The 17,218-nt window shown below is 38.6% G+C and overlaps 1 protein-coding gene across 1 annotated transcript in view; it reads left to right on the forward strand.

Annotated features, from left to right (window-relative positions):
* MLLT3 (MLLT3 super elongation complex subunit) overlaps nt 1–17,218 on the forward strand; it is a 111,016-nt gene that overhangs the window by 49,288 nt on the left and 44,510 nt on the right. Inside the window, exons 3-4 of the mRNA XM_069881203.1 lie at nt 8,787–8,869; nt 13,028–13,171. Of these exons, the coding sequence (XP_069737304.1) occupies nt 8,787–8,869; nt 13,028–13,171 (227 nt within the window). The remainder of the gene's footprint in view (nt 1–8,786; nt 8,870–13,027; nt 13,172–17,218) is intronic.

The raw sequence follows: 17,218 nt of genomic DNA on the forward strand, positions 1-17,218 counted from the left end.
TCCCCTCATCGCTTCTCTTAGTTCTCCTTTTAATAACATTAACTACATTTTGCTTGGAGAGCTCTTAAAAGTGAAGAATTATTAAATAGCAGAGATCTGACAGTATGTATCTTATCTCAAAACCTGTAGAAAGCCCATTTATCCATTCTTACAGGTGACAACCTGTTGACTGATTTATTGCATTTCCTTAAGCATTTCCTGTAATCTCAGTCTGTCTAAATGGCATTGCATATTGATGTATCCTGGCAAATAGACACAGAAGCTTTTTTAGTTTCTGAAGCACGTGGCTGAAGTTCTGGTGCAGACAGCAATTGATTTCTGAAGACAGAGGTGCAGGCTGAGTGCTGAAACGAAAGCCTTCTCTTTGCCCTGCTCTGCCTCGTGCTTCCTTAAACCTTTCAGCTGCAGAGCTTGTACTGGCACGTGTTAGGCTTTGCTTCAGCTTTTTGTACTTCTGAACACTGAGACTCTTCACAGCTTCAATTTTATTGTTGTTAGTGTTTTCTTTGTAGTATATTGGATTATGTGTGTGGGGAGGGTTCTTCAATGCTCACTCAGCATGAGGCCATGGATGGGTATGTTTCTGACACTGTGACCTCGTTAGGGAAGAAAGAGGGGTGGTTTGTTGTGTTAATTTTTCTCAGACAGAGGAATTAGAAGTAGTCCTTAGTATGGCTGGAGGCAGCAAAGTGATGAGGAGTTCATGAGTGCTTGTGGGTGGCATGGAGCAAGGAGAGAGTCTTAAGTGTGGGCCCAGGCCAGGTGGAATCTGTGTACTTCACTGCTGCAGGAGAGAATGAGGGGCGTCAGGTCTTCAGCCCTTGATATGAGCTCTGCCTTAGATGAGAAGTACTAGAGTGTATGTGGTTTTCCAGTAGAGTACTCCCTGAAGAGGGTGGGTAGGGCAGAGCAGATACTGCACAGAGGAACACCCTTCCAGCACTTGCACCCCCAAGTGCACAGCTTGCAGCTTGTGATGCTGCTTGACCAACTTTTGGACCAGATGAAGCCTTTCTGCCATTGTTTATCTTCCTCTTCTCTTTCCCTTGAATAAGAACGTGTCCTCTTTAGCCACAACTTGTAGCTTCTTTACCATTCATGCAAAGAGGCAGAGGTCTTAATTTTACTGCACTTAAGAGTTGCCATCTTTGGGTCTGGGTGCTCACCGATGGCTGCCATCCCTTATAAGTTTCCAGAAATGCCCAAAGGCTCCTGTGTTAACCTACCTGTAGTAAATGGTAGGTGAATGCTATGTTATAAGAAAAACAACAACAACAACAACAACAACATCCCAACTTGTGCCTGCTGTTCGGTGCTGTTTCATGCTTATGTGCTTGAAATTGAATTAATAGAAACATATGGAATTCAAACTCAAACATCAGCTGTCTGATATAGCATGAAATTTTTAACACACTTGATTGATAGAAAGACTTGTTCTTCGGAAAGCATACAGAAGTACAAATGGGGAAGCTTGCTTGGAGTTTTGCTCTTATTTGACTGCATTTCTTTAGGTGCTTCCCCTTCTCTTTTTGTTTCATGATTTAGCAGTAGATTACATGCACACTGTGGTTAGGGGTGTTCTGTCTCCAAACCTATGAAGATCAGACCGGGAAAATAATCTAAGATATATCTATTCAGAAAATTTCCTAGGGCAATTGCTACTTTAAAACATACAAATCAATGACAAAAAAAAAACACAACCAACCAAAACAACCTCGATGATCCTGGGCATCTTTTCCAGCGTAGTGATTCTGTGGTTCTGTGAACCAGTAAATAAAAAATAAGAAAGCTAAGGAATGCCTAGAATTAAACATGCCAGGTTTTGAAAACTCTGTCTGCAGTTATTGTCTATCTAATCTGCTATGGGAAATAATGTTCTGATAAATTATGTCTAAACGAGGAAGTCTGCTTTGATACAGACCAGTTGTGTGTATAACTTCTTTGAAAGCACCTGTTGTACTAGTCTGAAATGCTGAGTTCCATAGCTTTCTGATTTTCATTTAAAGACTAATTTGCAAATGCAATTTTGTCCACTTTTTCCCCTGACATTTTATAAATAACAGATGTGAAAGATTGTGAAGAGAATGGCTTTCATGCCTAAGACAACCATTTATCTACTTAGACAAAACCCTAGCCACAGGCTAACAAATGTGTGTTTGGACAGCATGGTCACTTTATTTTTGTTAATGTTTTACAGATTACCAGCAGATTAGTAGTGCAAAAGCAGTCTCATGATGTAGCATTTTTTAAAATGAGGACTTTTAAGAACTGTAATTGTCACTTGTTCTAGGACAATTCCAGCATCAAAACTAATTATTCAGGCCACTTTGGAGATTTTCTGCTTTTAAGGCTGAAACTATATTTCTTCCCCTTCCTTTTTCTGTTCTATGTGCAAAGGAGAGTTTGTCGTATGCATAGTATGTAGGGCTGCAGAGTCTGAGGAGGAGTTTATCTGCTACTGACTTTCAGGATCTCCTATCTTATACGTCTCCTAGGCAGAAGAATAAAGCTGTGGGTATGCTATAGTGGTCAGAAACAGCATTACAATTTAAGTTACTTCTGTTTGAAGAAAATCTTAGTTTTCTATGCCCCTTCTTTATAATTCACTCATCCATTAGTCTTACATGGCTAACTGTTCTCTTCCCTCAAAAGGTCAAAATGTTGAATAGTGTAAGTGTTCTGATTGTTACCTGCCTGCAAACACAGCTCTTAATTAAGCTGTGTTTATGCCTGGAGTATACATTTACATCATACTCATTATAAATGTGCTTGCATACAGACTTCAGGTCTCTGTTCTTCAGGGTATTCTTGGTTGTAGAGCTTTGTGTTGTTCTGTTACACATGTAATGCAAGTGAGACCCAGAAAAAGCAGGCACTTTGATGTAAACGTACTGTGTAAATAATTGTTCCAACCTTAGCAGTTCCCTTCTATAATTTTTAGGTCATACCGTACTAATGTGTCAATGTTTTGCTTAAATTAGAATAACACACTTCATTGTTTCCTTTTTGTTTTTTTTTCTTCAAGTGGCAGGGGACAGGACAAGAGGGAATGGACATCAGAAAAAATGGCTGGACATCAGAAAAATATTTTTCAAGGCAAGGGTCATTGGGCACTGGAACAGGCTTCCCAGGGAGGTGGTTGAGTCACCTTCCCTGGAGGTGTATAAAAGATGAGTAGATGAAGTGCTGAGGGCGTGATTTAGTGATTGATAGAAATGGTTGGACTTGATGATCCTGTGGGTCTTTTCCAACCTAGTAATTCTGTGATTGTGATTCTGTGCCCTGATTTCCTGTCTCAGTTTCTTAATTTTAAATACTTGATTTCATTTTCTGTGAAGAAAAATTCACTGTTACTTGGCTTTTGCTGGAGAATTATTGTTGCAGTCCAGGGATTGTTCTGGACTTCCAGAAATCCACTCACTTTTGTTACTGTAATTAGTCATGGTGGGTTTTTTTTTAGTTATAATATAAAAAGCAACCTAGATTTATGATGACCAGTTATAAGGATGAGTGGTCAGCTTAGTAGAAGGTTTTGTTCTTTGATACTGAATTTTCACAGTTCTACTAGATGACATTACAGATATAGATTCTCACCTCTTGCCTCTTAACACCGTGGAAAGATTGATATTGGCTTTGGTGAGCATTAGGTGGCAGCCGTTTTTTTTCAGTTGTAAGCACTCCCAGATGGAGAGGCCTACCTTGTCAGGGCTGATCCAAATACAGATTTCATGTGACACTGTTGTTTAAGAGAAATGTTTTGATATTTTCCGGAGTTACTGTACATGCTCCATAGAACAAAAAGCCTTTATAAATAAAGGAAGTTGTATTTACTTGATCATTAATGAAGTTAAACAGCCACAAAGAACTGTGAGATGCTGTGTATTAGTAATGATAATGTTGTTACTGAACTTTTACTTGAAGATGCACATTGGTATCTTGCAGTTGGTCTCTGGAAGGCACATTTTATTTTAGGAACACTTCAGTAGTTTTTCAGTTGCATATTACTGCACTTGTATGTCTGGGAAGGCTGGTCAAAAAGAATGGATCAGCGTAGCCAAGATGCTCCTAACTATTGCTGTTGCTTGTGAATTGTTTGTAATACAGCTAGGATTGCAGCTAAGTGACTAAATAGTCCTTTATGAAGGGAAGTTCAGTGATAGCATGCTGAGGTGAACACCTGAAGTTCATACAGTACTGGAATTCAGAACCTGTGCAGTTTCATATGTGTATATTTGTGTATGCTTCCCCAACATTTCAAAAAAATCGCATTCCACCTATAAGAACTCCTTACTTTCCTAAGACCTAGGCCTTCTTGCTCTAGCTTCTACACCTTCTGTTCTTCCTTCCATCTTTTAATAGCTTATCTAGTCTTTTAGGTTCACAAAAGTTCAAGCTCCTATGCAGTATTTGAGTAGATTTTTCTGTGGTTGGAGCCCTGTTTGATCTAAATTCCCTTCTATGGTGTCAAACATGCCAGCGTTACTACTTGTTTACAGCAACGTTCATTACAAAGTACAGTGGAACTTGGTGAACAGAAGGGATGGACTTTGGCTGTGTAACTGTGTTGCATAAACTGGTTTTATTTCAAAATTTCACCTAAAATTGCTTTAGTGGGCTGTTGGTGTTTAGCAGATGCATTTGCAAATGCAAATACCCAAGACTAAAGCTTTACGGAAGATTTATGAAAGAAGAGAAATGATCCCGTATTCTGATAAGACACAGTAATGGTGTAGTATGGTGAACTCCTTATCTTGCCTTACGCTGACAACAAAAAACCTAGCTTACTTTGTGGCCAGTGGGCCTTGAGTATTTCTCTCCTCCTAGATCTACTGTTCTTATGAGAAAAGACACTGGTGTATGTGGTTTGTAATTCTGCAGAATGCTAGCTGCTTCTCCTTGCATCTCAGTGAAGATGTTCTCTAGAACTGCCTCCTCAGTGCAATTAAATCTGCAGGAATCTGTTGGTTCTTAATTGTTGCAGAGACTGTCTTGAAGCTGGGCCACCTAGTAAAAAGATACAGGAAGAGGGAGGAAGTGCATTATGGTCATACCAAATTATTTGGTCCTAGTGGTAGCACAAGAGGCTTTGTTATCTGATGGTTGAAATCCATTTGTATGTGACATTGCAAAGGAGGGGAGCAGTCATTAGGGAAGTGCCTCTGGGTGAGGGGTAAATCATTTATCTGTAGAAATGTAGTGTTTTCTGCTTATCTACCTGGTTTTAGTGTAGCTGCTGTTTTAAAATGAATCCTGAGAAGCCTATTAGGGCTTCCAGGTGCTTCCTTCTTCAAAATCACTTCTTCCTAGGTTCTGTTCTTGATTTTGATCTGTTGGTCTATACTTGCGTTTTGCTTTTGTTTCTTTCCCTTCTTCACTGTAGTGTTTTTTTTCCCTCCCTCCCTCCCTCCCTCCTTCCCTCCCTCCTTCTGTAACTCTTGCCACTTTTCTCTGTTCAATAAAACTTGTTAGGGTGGTTGCCTATTGGCTTGGCTAAATCACAGGTCATTGCAACTCTGTTTGCTGCTTGTGTTAGTTCAACACATCAAAAAGAGCTTATGCCAGTGAGTGCTGGTTCAGGGTGCACAGAGATGCTGTTTCTGTCAGTATATATAATAGTACCTTGCACAACAAGGTGAGGAAAACGTAATAGCTTTCACTTTGGTTGCTGTCCACACATATGCAATAGCAGTCACTTGGATTTTTTTTTTTCAGGAAAGTTTCATTCACGAGACTGTAGGATTTTCCTTCTTTTAAAACCCTTATCTTTCAATTATGAAGGCACACAAGGTACTTCTCTTGAGATAAAATATTTTGTAAGCCATCACTGAAGTTTCAACAGAGCCTGCAAGTGTAATAGACTTTGTTTTTGGAACTGTAATGTGAAACTGACAAGGTGGTACTCAGTGGCTAACAGCTGTGTAAATCTGAAAGAAGAGAGATTTGAGGGAGAAAATGAAAAATACTTATGCTGACACTGTTTTCTGTACAACTAAGGACTCAGGAAGGAGTTGTGATATCTAGCAAAAAGAAAAAAAAAAGGTGATTTGTGACTTGTCGTGTAATACAGCCTGAAATCTCTGTAACAGTTAATGTATTATTACAGTTTCTAAAGTTTCTGTGTTTCTCTGGATGGTATCTGCTCTGTAGTCTATCCCTGTTTTTATGTAAGTGGATTTCAGTCTTCTGAACACTGCATGACCATACAAATGATACTAGGCTTTTTTCTCAAATTATCTTACAAAGGCAGATGAGGATCAGGAAGTGTCTTCTATCTTTGACTGAAAAAATTATCAGTATGTATTACTGTAACCTGTCTCAGTGCTTAATTAGGACTCTTACCTTCATGCTTCTAAAATGTCGGTAAGTCTTCTTAAGGGAAGACGCGTCAATATAAGGTGAAATACTTCTTCAATGTTCTGACACAAAATGCTCGTTCGAAGCACAAAATGTGTCTTTGACCTAGTAACATAATATAGTTTGAAAGCACCACTCAGATTTGACCTATGAAGGTAACACTTCTCTTCAAAAATTTTCAAATTCTACTTTGTAAACTATAGCTTCTTTTTTTTTTCCTGCTAAGAAAATCTAAATTCTGTATCTGCAAGAGGACAGTGTTGCAGAAGAATCCATAAAAGAGATTTTTCTTGTTTAGTATCTTTCATCCTTATTTATTTCCATTGACTGCATAAAGTGAACTTTGTAGTAATAACCAGCTGCAGTAGGTGAGCAAGGACTTGGAATCATCCTCATCCTTTATGTCCCTTTGAGGGTTTGGTGCGGGTAGAGCAGGAGGAGAATGGCAAGGTAGTAAGAGAAAATTCTGCTGTGTTCATTTATTTGAGGATTAACCAAGCTTGCAGGTTCTCAGAAAGTTGGCATACTGATCATAATATTGAGAATGCAGCAGCATTTATGTGTAAGGCCTTGTTGTGTTTTCAGGATGATTTAGAATAGTAAGTGACTGTCTGTGGTGCTTTCCTAAAAGTAGTAGTTCTGATATTTGGGTCCTGCACAATTGGTTGCAAGACAAACTTTTTGTGAACTATGGTTTAAGCTCCACCTAATACTACGCGGTGAGCAGCTACCAGGCAGTTCTGAAAAGAGTATGTATCTTAACAAATGATGATCCATTTGGGAGTCTGAATTTCTTTTTTTGGGCAGCAAGATGTACTCAGCACCTGTACTTGGCATTGGTGAGGCTGTATCTCTAATGTTGTGTTAAGTTTTGGGCCTCTTGCTACAGGAAAGACATTGAGATGCTGGAGTGCATCCAGAGAAGGACAAGGAAGCTGGTGAAGGGGCTGGAGAACAAGTCTTATGAGGAGCAGCTGAGGGAACTGGGGTTGTTTAGCCTAGAGAAAAGGAGGCTGAGGGGAAACCTTATCACTATCTACAACTACCTGAAAGGAGGTTGTAGACAGGTGGGTGCTGGCCTCTTCTCCAAAGTGACAGGTGATAGGATGAGAGGAAATAGCTTCAGGTTGCATCAGGGGAGGTTCAGATGAGATATCAGAGACAAGTTCTTCACCGAAAGTGTTATCAGGCACTGGCAGAGGCTGCCCAGGGAGGCGATTGAGTCACCGTCCCTGGAGGTATTTAAAAGATGGGTAGATGAGGTGCTCAGGGATATGGTTTAATAGTGGACAGGTACAGTTGGAGTTGATGATCTCAAAGGTCTTTTCTAACCTAGTGATTCTATGAAGATAAATAGAGCTTGAGCAAATATTTCTAAAGAAGTCTACCCTTTGTGTATGAAACCAGTGTCCTGCTGCTACCAGTCTACAATAGAGAAACTGTCATTGTCCTATAGTGTCATTGAGATGATAGTGCATACAACATGAGTTAATGCAGCATTTGGAAGCATCTGAGTTGATGCTGCAGGAGATACATGGTTTCTCGAGCTCATCCTACCTTTGTGGTTTTGCGTTATGTGGGTACTAATTCTGTCATGAGGACCTTACGCAGTCAAACAAGAGAAGGACGAGATGGCATTTATTGTAATTTCTATAACAACCTGCTTTATGTCTCTGTCTAAAGTTCCCAGCCTAGTGCCACTTCCTTCACAGAGCTCGTGTTCGGCACTGTGGAGATTTTGTGTAACTAAAACTTCTTGAAGTAAACTGAAAACTTTAACAAAAAGATTGTATATTTGATATATTACTATTCACTATCGCATTAAAGAAATCTGAATTCTATAGAGTAAACCTGGATAAGATTTTAACATCATATGATAGTTAACCTCCCTGAGGTTCTCCGTTATGTGCTGGAATGTTTTTGTGTCCCTCCTTCCCTCAATAATACAGATTTAAATTTTATCAGCATTAATTCTAATTAAATTTATTTATTTTAAATTATGTTTATTAGAAATTTATTAGTATTAGGTTATGAATACATGAGTGGTAGTAGTTCTGCTCTCTACATATTTAATTTTATCAGTATGCTGTCCTATGTATTTCCCATTCCCAGAACAAGCATTGGCTGCTGTACCAGTTTTGCTGTAGTGGGTACTCAGTGGGTCCACCTGGTGTTGAAGGTCTTAGTTCATCTGAGGATTCAAAAAAGAGGAAAACCAAATTGATATCCCTTAACTGTAGGTTATATTCAGTCAGGAACAATTTACTTGCGAATTTCATGTTGGGTTGTGTATAAACATGTCTTATTATGTGTGTACAGTGTTATAATGGTGCTGCCACAGAACTGTTTTCACAGATTATTTGCTTATATGTTTTCTATGCATTTAAAACATTATTTTTGGTGCATTAAATACAGGTTTTTCTCCGTTTCAGTGTGCAAAGATCCACCCTACAAAGTTGAAGAATCTGGGTATGCTGGTTTCATTTTACCAATTGAAGTTTACTTCAAAAACAAGGTATGGAATCAGATAGCTTTAATTTTAAAAAAAAAATCGTACAGAAGTCAGGGGTTTTTTTTTAAGATTTACAGTTTAATTCACAAACTCAGTGAAAAAATAGGCTTAAAGCTATCTTTTTCAGTGTGGTTCCTCAGTTCCTCAGTTATAGAAATGCATAAATGTATTTATGAGTTAATTTTGTGAAAGTAGGTTTACCTAGTAAAGTAAAGAAGTTGAGTGTAATTATTGAGAAGATTACCAGCCCTACTCAGGAGTGTACAGCCTTTAAATAATGCTTATGGAAGCTCAAGAGCTACTTAAATGTCAAGAAAGGAAAACAATCTTTATTATGCTGATTTTATAATGAACTCATACTATTTTAGTGTTGTCAATCTTCTGAATTGTTTCAGTTTTTCATCTTTCAAAACTGTCTTTTTTTTTTTTTTTATTAATCCTACATCCTCAGTCTGAAAAACCTTGCTTTACACTGCATGTGAACCTTGCTTCTACTCACCTGAACATTGCTGGTGGCACAGTTTAAAAACAAACCCAGGGCTGTTCTACAAAGCTGTGCTAGTTCAGATTCTAAGTAAAATCTGCATTTACTGTGGCTCTCTCAGAAAACCTATAGGTTTGTTATGCTTACGTAACAGGATCTCTATTACTAGTAACTCATTTGGATAAAAAGAATTGGATTTGCGTGCAATTAAAGAACAAAAAAATTGCAAAAGTTAATGTACAGTACTTTATTAAATGCAATGCATTAGGTTCCTTTTTTTGTCATGTGCCTCAGTGGAGCTATTATTGTAGTCTGCATGCACTTCTAAGCTATCTGTGTGTTTATTTTATATTACCAAGATGTTTATTGGCACAATTATTTTAATCATGTCAGTGTTGTACCATTACTGTGTTGAACGCTTGGTGATAAACTCAAACTGAAAGAAAACAGAAATGCATGATAAAACACTTTTGCTGGAACCCTGGTCACTTAAAATTTGTGTTAGAGTACAACTTGAAGGTGTACACAGCTAACAGAGCAGATATTCCAGTTTTCTTCAGTCTTTCACAGAAAGCTCTGTCAGGATGTGAGATGTGGATAATTCTGCTCTGGTACTTTAAGTTGTAGGTTTCGAACAGGTAGTTCTGAAGTGTTCCCTGTATCAATCTGTGAAGACCAGGCTTAGTCTACTCTGTTTGCTGCTGGAAAAGGAAACAGAACTGCCTGAGTCAGTTGACTGGCAGTTTTTTTGGTATGCTTTTTAGCTCCATCTCCATTAGAGACACAGTTTTGATTAATTCAGGAAATCTGATGAAAAACAGGCCATACGTTTTAATTCCTCTCTTAAGAGCTCATCCCAAAACTAGGCAAGCAGAATCAGAGGACAGTAAGTCAATCACTGACGCATCTCTACAGAAAGCCTCCCACCCGACATATCTTTTTTTGTTCTCCACTCAGACTTTTGGCTGCCTGTGACTGTGGAGACCTGCAAGTCTCAGGTGTTCTCCAGCAGGGGTTGTGGCTTAGACTGCGATCAAGAGGGCAGGACTGATTACAGCTCACCTCACTTTCAAACATCATGTGGATTTAGGAAGTTTGCAGACATCCCTTACTCCTATTTTGGTTTCACAGAATACAATCAGCAATTGGACAATGTGACAGCTAGCTTGTCGTGCTGCAGCAGCGTGTCCTTCCATGGGGTTGTTACAATAAAAATGAAAAGGGACACAAAAATCAAGCTGGCATTCCTGAGGCAAATTACTGCTTTCTCCTGGCTCAGCTACTCTTCCTACCCTAAGCCACTTCACAGGTATTCCAGTACAGAAAAAGAGGAGTTAGAAAGAGGAAGAGGAGGCAGACCCTCATTACTTATTCAAGGTAGACAATTTTTCAGTTTCTGGCTCAGAAAGTAGCCTAATGAATAGTGAAGGCAGGGGCAGAGGAAACCACCTGGACCATGGAAAATTATAGGGAGCCTGTTCCCAACACTACGGAGAAATTGGTAGAAACACCTAATAGTCATTTCACGCTGATGGAAAATACTCCAAGCTTTGAAGAATTAGTCAAGCACAAACAAACCCACCTTCCAAATTCAGCATTAGCAGGCTATAGTTGTTAGGTGTTGAGACCAAGTCCTTGAAAAAACACTTTTAGGTTGAAGGTCTCCTACTCTGGAAAATGCACACCATTTAGGATAAGGCTTATAAACTGCAGTATATTCTGCCTCCACTGTCATGCTGTTCTGAAATAATGACAGTGGTGCTGCGACTCCATTTGTGTTGTAAAATTCTGCTTTGAAATTACTGGTTATGTTCATTTTAACTTTATAAATGAGGCTCTCAAAAGAATTCTGTAAAAATTCTTGTAATTCTGCTTTTCTAGCAAAGTTGCTGGTACCTACTGTTTGTTTGCCTGTAGCAACATCATGATTTCCTAAGCAGTTTAGGGAGTAAATCACTTCCATTTTTTCTGCAAGCAATCCTGACTTAATTTTTCTGACAATAAGAAATATCATCATCCACAGTTGCCTTTGAAAACAGTCCATCAAGAAAATATTTCATCCAAGGGAGCCATTCTCTTCTGTCTTCAGAGGCAGACCACAGGAGACCTTTTATTTCAGGTTCCCTTCTGTTGTCTGTGCTGCAAGTCTAGAGATGGGATGATAAGGACATCCTTTGGCTGTGTTTGAAACTTCTGATTAAACTTTTAGAATAACTGAGATTTCTATGCTTTCTGTTCTTCACATTCTTGAAATCCTGAATCAAACCCAAATGTTTTAAATGTGAATTTTTTAAGCATCTGTCACTGAACAGAGCACACATTTTGATTTTATGCAGCCTTGGACATGTGCTGAGATTTCCACAGAATAACAAGATGGCAGGGGTGTGGGAAGGGACCTCTAGAGATCATCTAGTCCAACACCCCTACTAAAGCAGGTTCACCTAGAGCAGGTTGCATCAAGATGGGTTTTGAATGTCTCCAGAGAAGGAGATTCTACCACCTCTCTGGGCAGCTGCTTGCAGTGCTTTGTCACCCTCAAAGTAAGGAACTTTTTCCTTCTGTTCAGATGGAGCTCTTGTGTTCTGATTTGTGGCGTTGCCCTTTGTTCTGTTGCTGGGGACCACTGAAAAGAGTCTAGCCCCATCCTTTTAACACCCACCCTCTAGGTATTTCAGTTTTGCTGTATCTCTTTCTTTTCGTCCCCCATGGTTCTCTTTTTACTAAAGCTTTTCCTGAATTTGACCTTTTACTTTTGTTTTGCTTTAAGACTGAGGTTGGTTTGGTGGCTTCTGTTGCATGTCAGGGCTACTTAATATTCCTTTAAAAGAGCACTTACCTTACATATAGCTTCTAGAAGGGGCTGTGTAAATACATACCACAAAGTGTACTTTGTATCTTTCCTCTGATATTACAAACTGAAGTCTATTCAATGCTACTAGTGTCCTTTTTCATTTGAGGCTTTCTCAGGGCAGTAGAACACTGACATTTACTTCCAAGATAAATTTGCCTTTCCTGTTCTTTCTCTCTCCGTATTGGTACAGGGAACATTCAGTTTTATTTTTCACTACAATGGCAGAGAATTCTAATTTCTTGGAAGTTGTGGTGGAACACTGGAAATCTAGTTGGCTACCTTTGTGAAAGATGATGAAATTACGTTGATAAATGAGCAGACCCAAAACACTGGAGATCAAATGCAGCTGGCTGCAGCAGCTTCATTCTTACTCCTTTCTACAACTCATGAAGAAAACAAATGTTTGGCATTGGTGGAGGAATTTGCATTGAGAACTTACTGCAGTGTATCCAGTACTATCAAGAGCTCAGAAGTGTGATTACATTGGTGACTAACTTAACTTGTGTCAGCTGATGATATTATCTTATGTGTATATCTATAGTCTGTGCCAAACATGACATAACACTTCCAATTAAACCTTGTCAGGACAGCGTCAAGTTCATTGAAATTCATGCATTTTACCATGTGTTATCATGGGCTGGTAGGAGCTTCTCTGATTTACTGTAGCTCAGCTGATACTTGATAAATTCAGTCATGTGTCTGAGAACACACACAGTGATTAAAGATTGTGTATTTCATTTTAATTGACAGTCTTTATGTAGCACTTGTTTTCAACTTGGTTGGTTTTGATGCTAGTTGTTTCTGTGTGGTTATTTTCAACCTTCAGGAAGAACCTAAGAAAGTTCGATTTGACTATGACTTATTCCTGCACCTTGAAGGCCACCCACCTGTAAATCACCTCCGTTGTGAAAAGCTTACATTCAACAACCCAACAGAGGAGTTCAGAAGAAAGCTGCTAAAGGCAGGAGGGGTGAGTCCTGCACCCATGTCAAAAGTCATCACAGTAAAGATGTTGCTGCTTATTGCTGGTGCATGGTTAGTATAATAAAGATTCACCTGACAGTGAAATTAAGTCTATTTGTGATTAACTTCGTGTAAGAGCTCAGTGCTTGTTGTCTTTAAGTGGAATGGGTAAGGAAATAAGCATGTGCCTACAGTAAATACACGTTTAGATGTCTTCACGACCAAGTGGTTTGTATATACTTCTGTGAAAGCAGAACTTTGACCTTATACACGAAGCATTGCTTGTTTGACTTTACAGAGGTAAAATGCAGGATGGCTACTGTGGTGGGAGGGAGTAATAAGAAAATAACATGTCTCTCAATTTAAGAGATTGTTCTATATTAATCAGTAGTTATAAGTCGAATGTTAGAAACTTAAGTAGGTTTATTTCAACTTACAGTTTATACAGTGTTACTTAGTGTGGACCAGAAAATTCGCCAAGAGTTTGTAACATATTGGTGGAATTCGTTCATGTGAAAAAAGCTAAAGGAAGTTTGCCCACTTGAAGGGAGAAGGCCCAACCTGTAGTTTTATGCTTGGTCTATTAGAGGAAGCCTGTCTGCTATGTTTTATATAATGGCAGAATCATTCGTGTTGGCAGAGACCACTAGAGGCTCAGCCATGGAGTCAAACTGGGCTGCTCAGGACTTCACCTCTATCTGCTGGACTGTGAATTTTCCCCTGGCCAAAGGGAACCCAACCCCCTTGGGTACTGGCTGCATGCTGTGCTGTGTTTTTGGGGAAGAGGCTTCTTATCCCCAGCCTGAGCCTTGCATGTGTCAGTTTGTGCTGCTGCCTCTTGCTCTCCCATCACGTATTGCTACAAGAGCCCAGCTATATCTTTTTCCTCCATACCTTCCCACTGGTGTTGGGGATGCTATTGAGTGTCCCAAAAGCCATTTCTCCTCTCAACTGAAACAACATTGTCCTGGTTCTGTTTCTTGAGGCTGGGTCCCTCCTGCTTCCCTTCCCCAGTTGGTTGCCATCTGCAAACTGCTTAAATAACAATGTGACCTCTAGGTCACTGATAGACATATTAAGCAATGTATTGTGGGTTTACTATTGTAAATGACAATGTTTATATTTTTGAACAGTTGTAACAGAAATGGGTTGCGTGGTTTGACACAGTTAGACAATAGGAGGTCCTGGAGTTAAAAGGGAGCTTATGTGAGGATATTCAGTTTGCTGAAGAGGATCTTTGAAAATAAATGTGAAATAAGTAACAGGTAATGTCTGAAAGACTATCTTATTCTTCTAGAGGAGAGAACTGTTGCAACTATAGTTGTCTTGAAATAGAAGCATGAAGTGTGTTTTATGTTTGCATTTACTAGGTGCAAGTGGGTATCCATGTCTAGGCAATGTCTAGGCTCTTTAGCGTATTTGCAAGTAGAACATCGAGAATATTTTCTGGAAAACTTAATGAACCACTGCTTTAATATTAATCATATCAGTTCTGTTGTCAATGGAAAAGTCTTACTTATGAGTGTAATAAATCTAAATGGTGCCATAAAGGAGTTTAGAAGGTGTGTGTTGAGTGGTTAAAGAGGTAAAAATAGGAAGCATCACTTCTATTTCTTATTTTTCTATGCCTTCTAATTTTAGGAGTTTGAGTTATCTAAAGCAGAAGTGTTGCCTAACTATAAACAGTGATATGTGGGGTGTTTTGATCGAATTGTTTCTCTGAATGTATTGGTGTGGTCATTCCTGAAATGCTTTGCTATTGCCTTTTCTTTCTGGAGGCTACGAACTACATGCTTCATTTTTAATTTTTTACTCTCCTTTATTTCCCCAATTTCCTTCCAAGAAATAGGTTCTTTTTTTTAAGGTATCAGTCTTTTGTGCTTCCACCTATACACTTTGTGACCTGGAAGAGAGTCTGATCAATGCAGCAGTGATGGTGTAATAGCATTCTGTCTTGTTACTAATAGTGTCTGTGAAGGGCTTACATCTCCCAGCACTGGAAGGCCCGTTACGTATTTATGAAATGCCATGCACAGGCTCTTACTTCACTGTAGTAGGAGTCCTGAAAAGCTGACTCTCACTTCCGAGTGTAAGTAGAATAGGCAACTGAATGAATTCATGAAACATTAACTCACTTCCATGCCTTAGGCTGAGAAAAGCATTCCCAGGATAATGAAGTATGAGATGGGGTTTTTAACTTATCAGTCAAAACATTTAATACTTTTAGCTTATGGCTATTTTCAATAAAAAGTAAAAATATCACCTCACTGAATTTCCTTGACAGTCAACAAGTCAGGCAAAATGAGGTTTATGGCCTTCAAAATGAATGGTATACCATGTTAACATAAAACACAGTGGTAGCTTTAAGTCAGTTTAGTCAGGAATACTTGCTGCAGCCAATTTTCTTTTGTCTTTCAGGCTAAGAACCTATTTTTTTTTTGTTTGTTTTTAGATGAAGTGCTAGCAGTCTGCCAGTGCATTCTCATGGTTACTTTTTCCCATATATTTCCCGTCTTTCATGTGCCTAGAGGTCTGACTGGTTATCCTGAAGTTCACTGTAAGTGAGTAAGAGTAACATTCAGATATCCCGAATAATAAGTGAAAACACAGCTTTAGCACAGCTTTGCAGTGCTGCCAACTTTAGCTAGCAAACAGGGCATTTAGGGTGGTGCCTGTCATGTTAGATTAACTCTGGATTTTGTTATGCTCAAGGCCATCTCTACCATTCACCTTGTTTCTCATAAGCGTGAAACGAAACGTTTACAGAGGAAACAAAACTTTTTCAGGAGTATGCTGGGCAAGTTCAATCATATTCTAATTGTTTCTAATTGTTCTAATTGATTCTAATTGTTTATGTTCCGTCTCTTTGCATGTGTATTCTAAATGACATTTCTCTTAGAAATGTTTGTTGTGGAAATGATGCCACTGAAAACTTTTTGCACTATTTACTCAGTGTAGTACTTAATGATGTGAAACTAACTTCTGTACAAATAAGACTCCTGAATTAGCAGTGTGTACCATAAATGAACTTGTTGCTTTCAGTCCACAAATCCCTGTATAAAAATGATGACTTTTAGTCAATCCATTGCTTACTAAGCAAATTACCAAGGTAGTGGCAGAACAATATATGTGTAGTTTCCTACAGAGCTCCTCTTCTAGAGACGGCACAAAATTACGCATTAGTAAGTACAGTAAGACTGATGTTTTCATTAAGTAAACATCAGTAAGCATTGATACATACATGATCATTTCTTCCTATATGTGTCAGTTACCTTTTCCAGTTATTTTCAGCCTCTAAACATGAAGGAGATTGAGAGAAAAGAGGTGGCACTGTGATTCTTGCATATGAATATGGGAGGAGGGATAACACTGGCTGGGAAATTATAGTAATAGATAAATAATCTTCAAATTTGAAACGGATTTTGAATGACGAATCCCACTAAAACCATTTATAAAAAGGGTCTGTCTCCATTGATGTGTTTGGTATTGTTGGTAGTGCTGGTTGTCTTTTTTTTTGTCTGGCATGTTTTTCAATTTCAAGGAAAAATTGAAAATTACAGCTTATCTGCCTTCTGAGCAAGCAGGAATAAATTAATTTTGAAGATGCTACATGACAGCTAGCTAACAGTTAAGTTGAATTTTGCCTCTGGAAGCATAGACATGCTGAGCCATCACTTGTTTGAATACGGTGTTATTGAGTAACTTTTTGATTCTCACAGCACAAAGTAGTGAAAATATTTTCAGTTCCTGTTAAGACAGGAATTTAATACAGCTGTGTAATACTCCTACCTTTTTGAAGGAGTCTCAAAATCTGTTTTATCCAAGACGACATGGACAACATTTAATAGTTTTTTTCATGAGAGCAAAAGCCTTATAGATGCCCCTTAGAGAGCTGTTACCACAAAAATATGAACAAAAATATTAAAAATCATAACATTATTACAAAGTCTATTATTGATACAGTTTAAAGTTTCAGACTTAGAGGATGCAAAGAATATATTTCTTTTAGAGTAGTAATGATTCTTTATAGCAACAGAGGTATCCTTTTTGTCTA

This window comes from Phaenicophaeus curvirostris, chromosome Z (assembly GCF_032191515.1).
Source record: "Phaenicophaeus curvirostris isolate KB17595 chromosome Z, BPBGC_Pcur_1.0, whole genome shotgun sequence".
Lineage (NCBI taxonomy): Eukaryota > Metazoa > Chordata > Aves > Cuculiformes > Cuculidae > Phaenicophaeus > Phaenicophaeus curvirostris.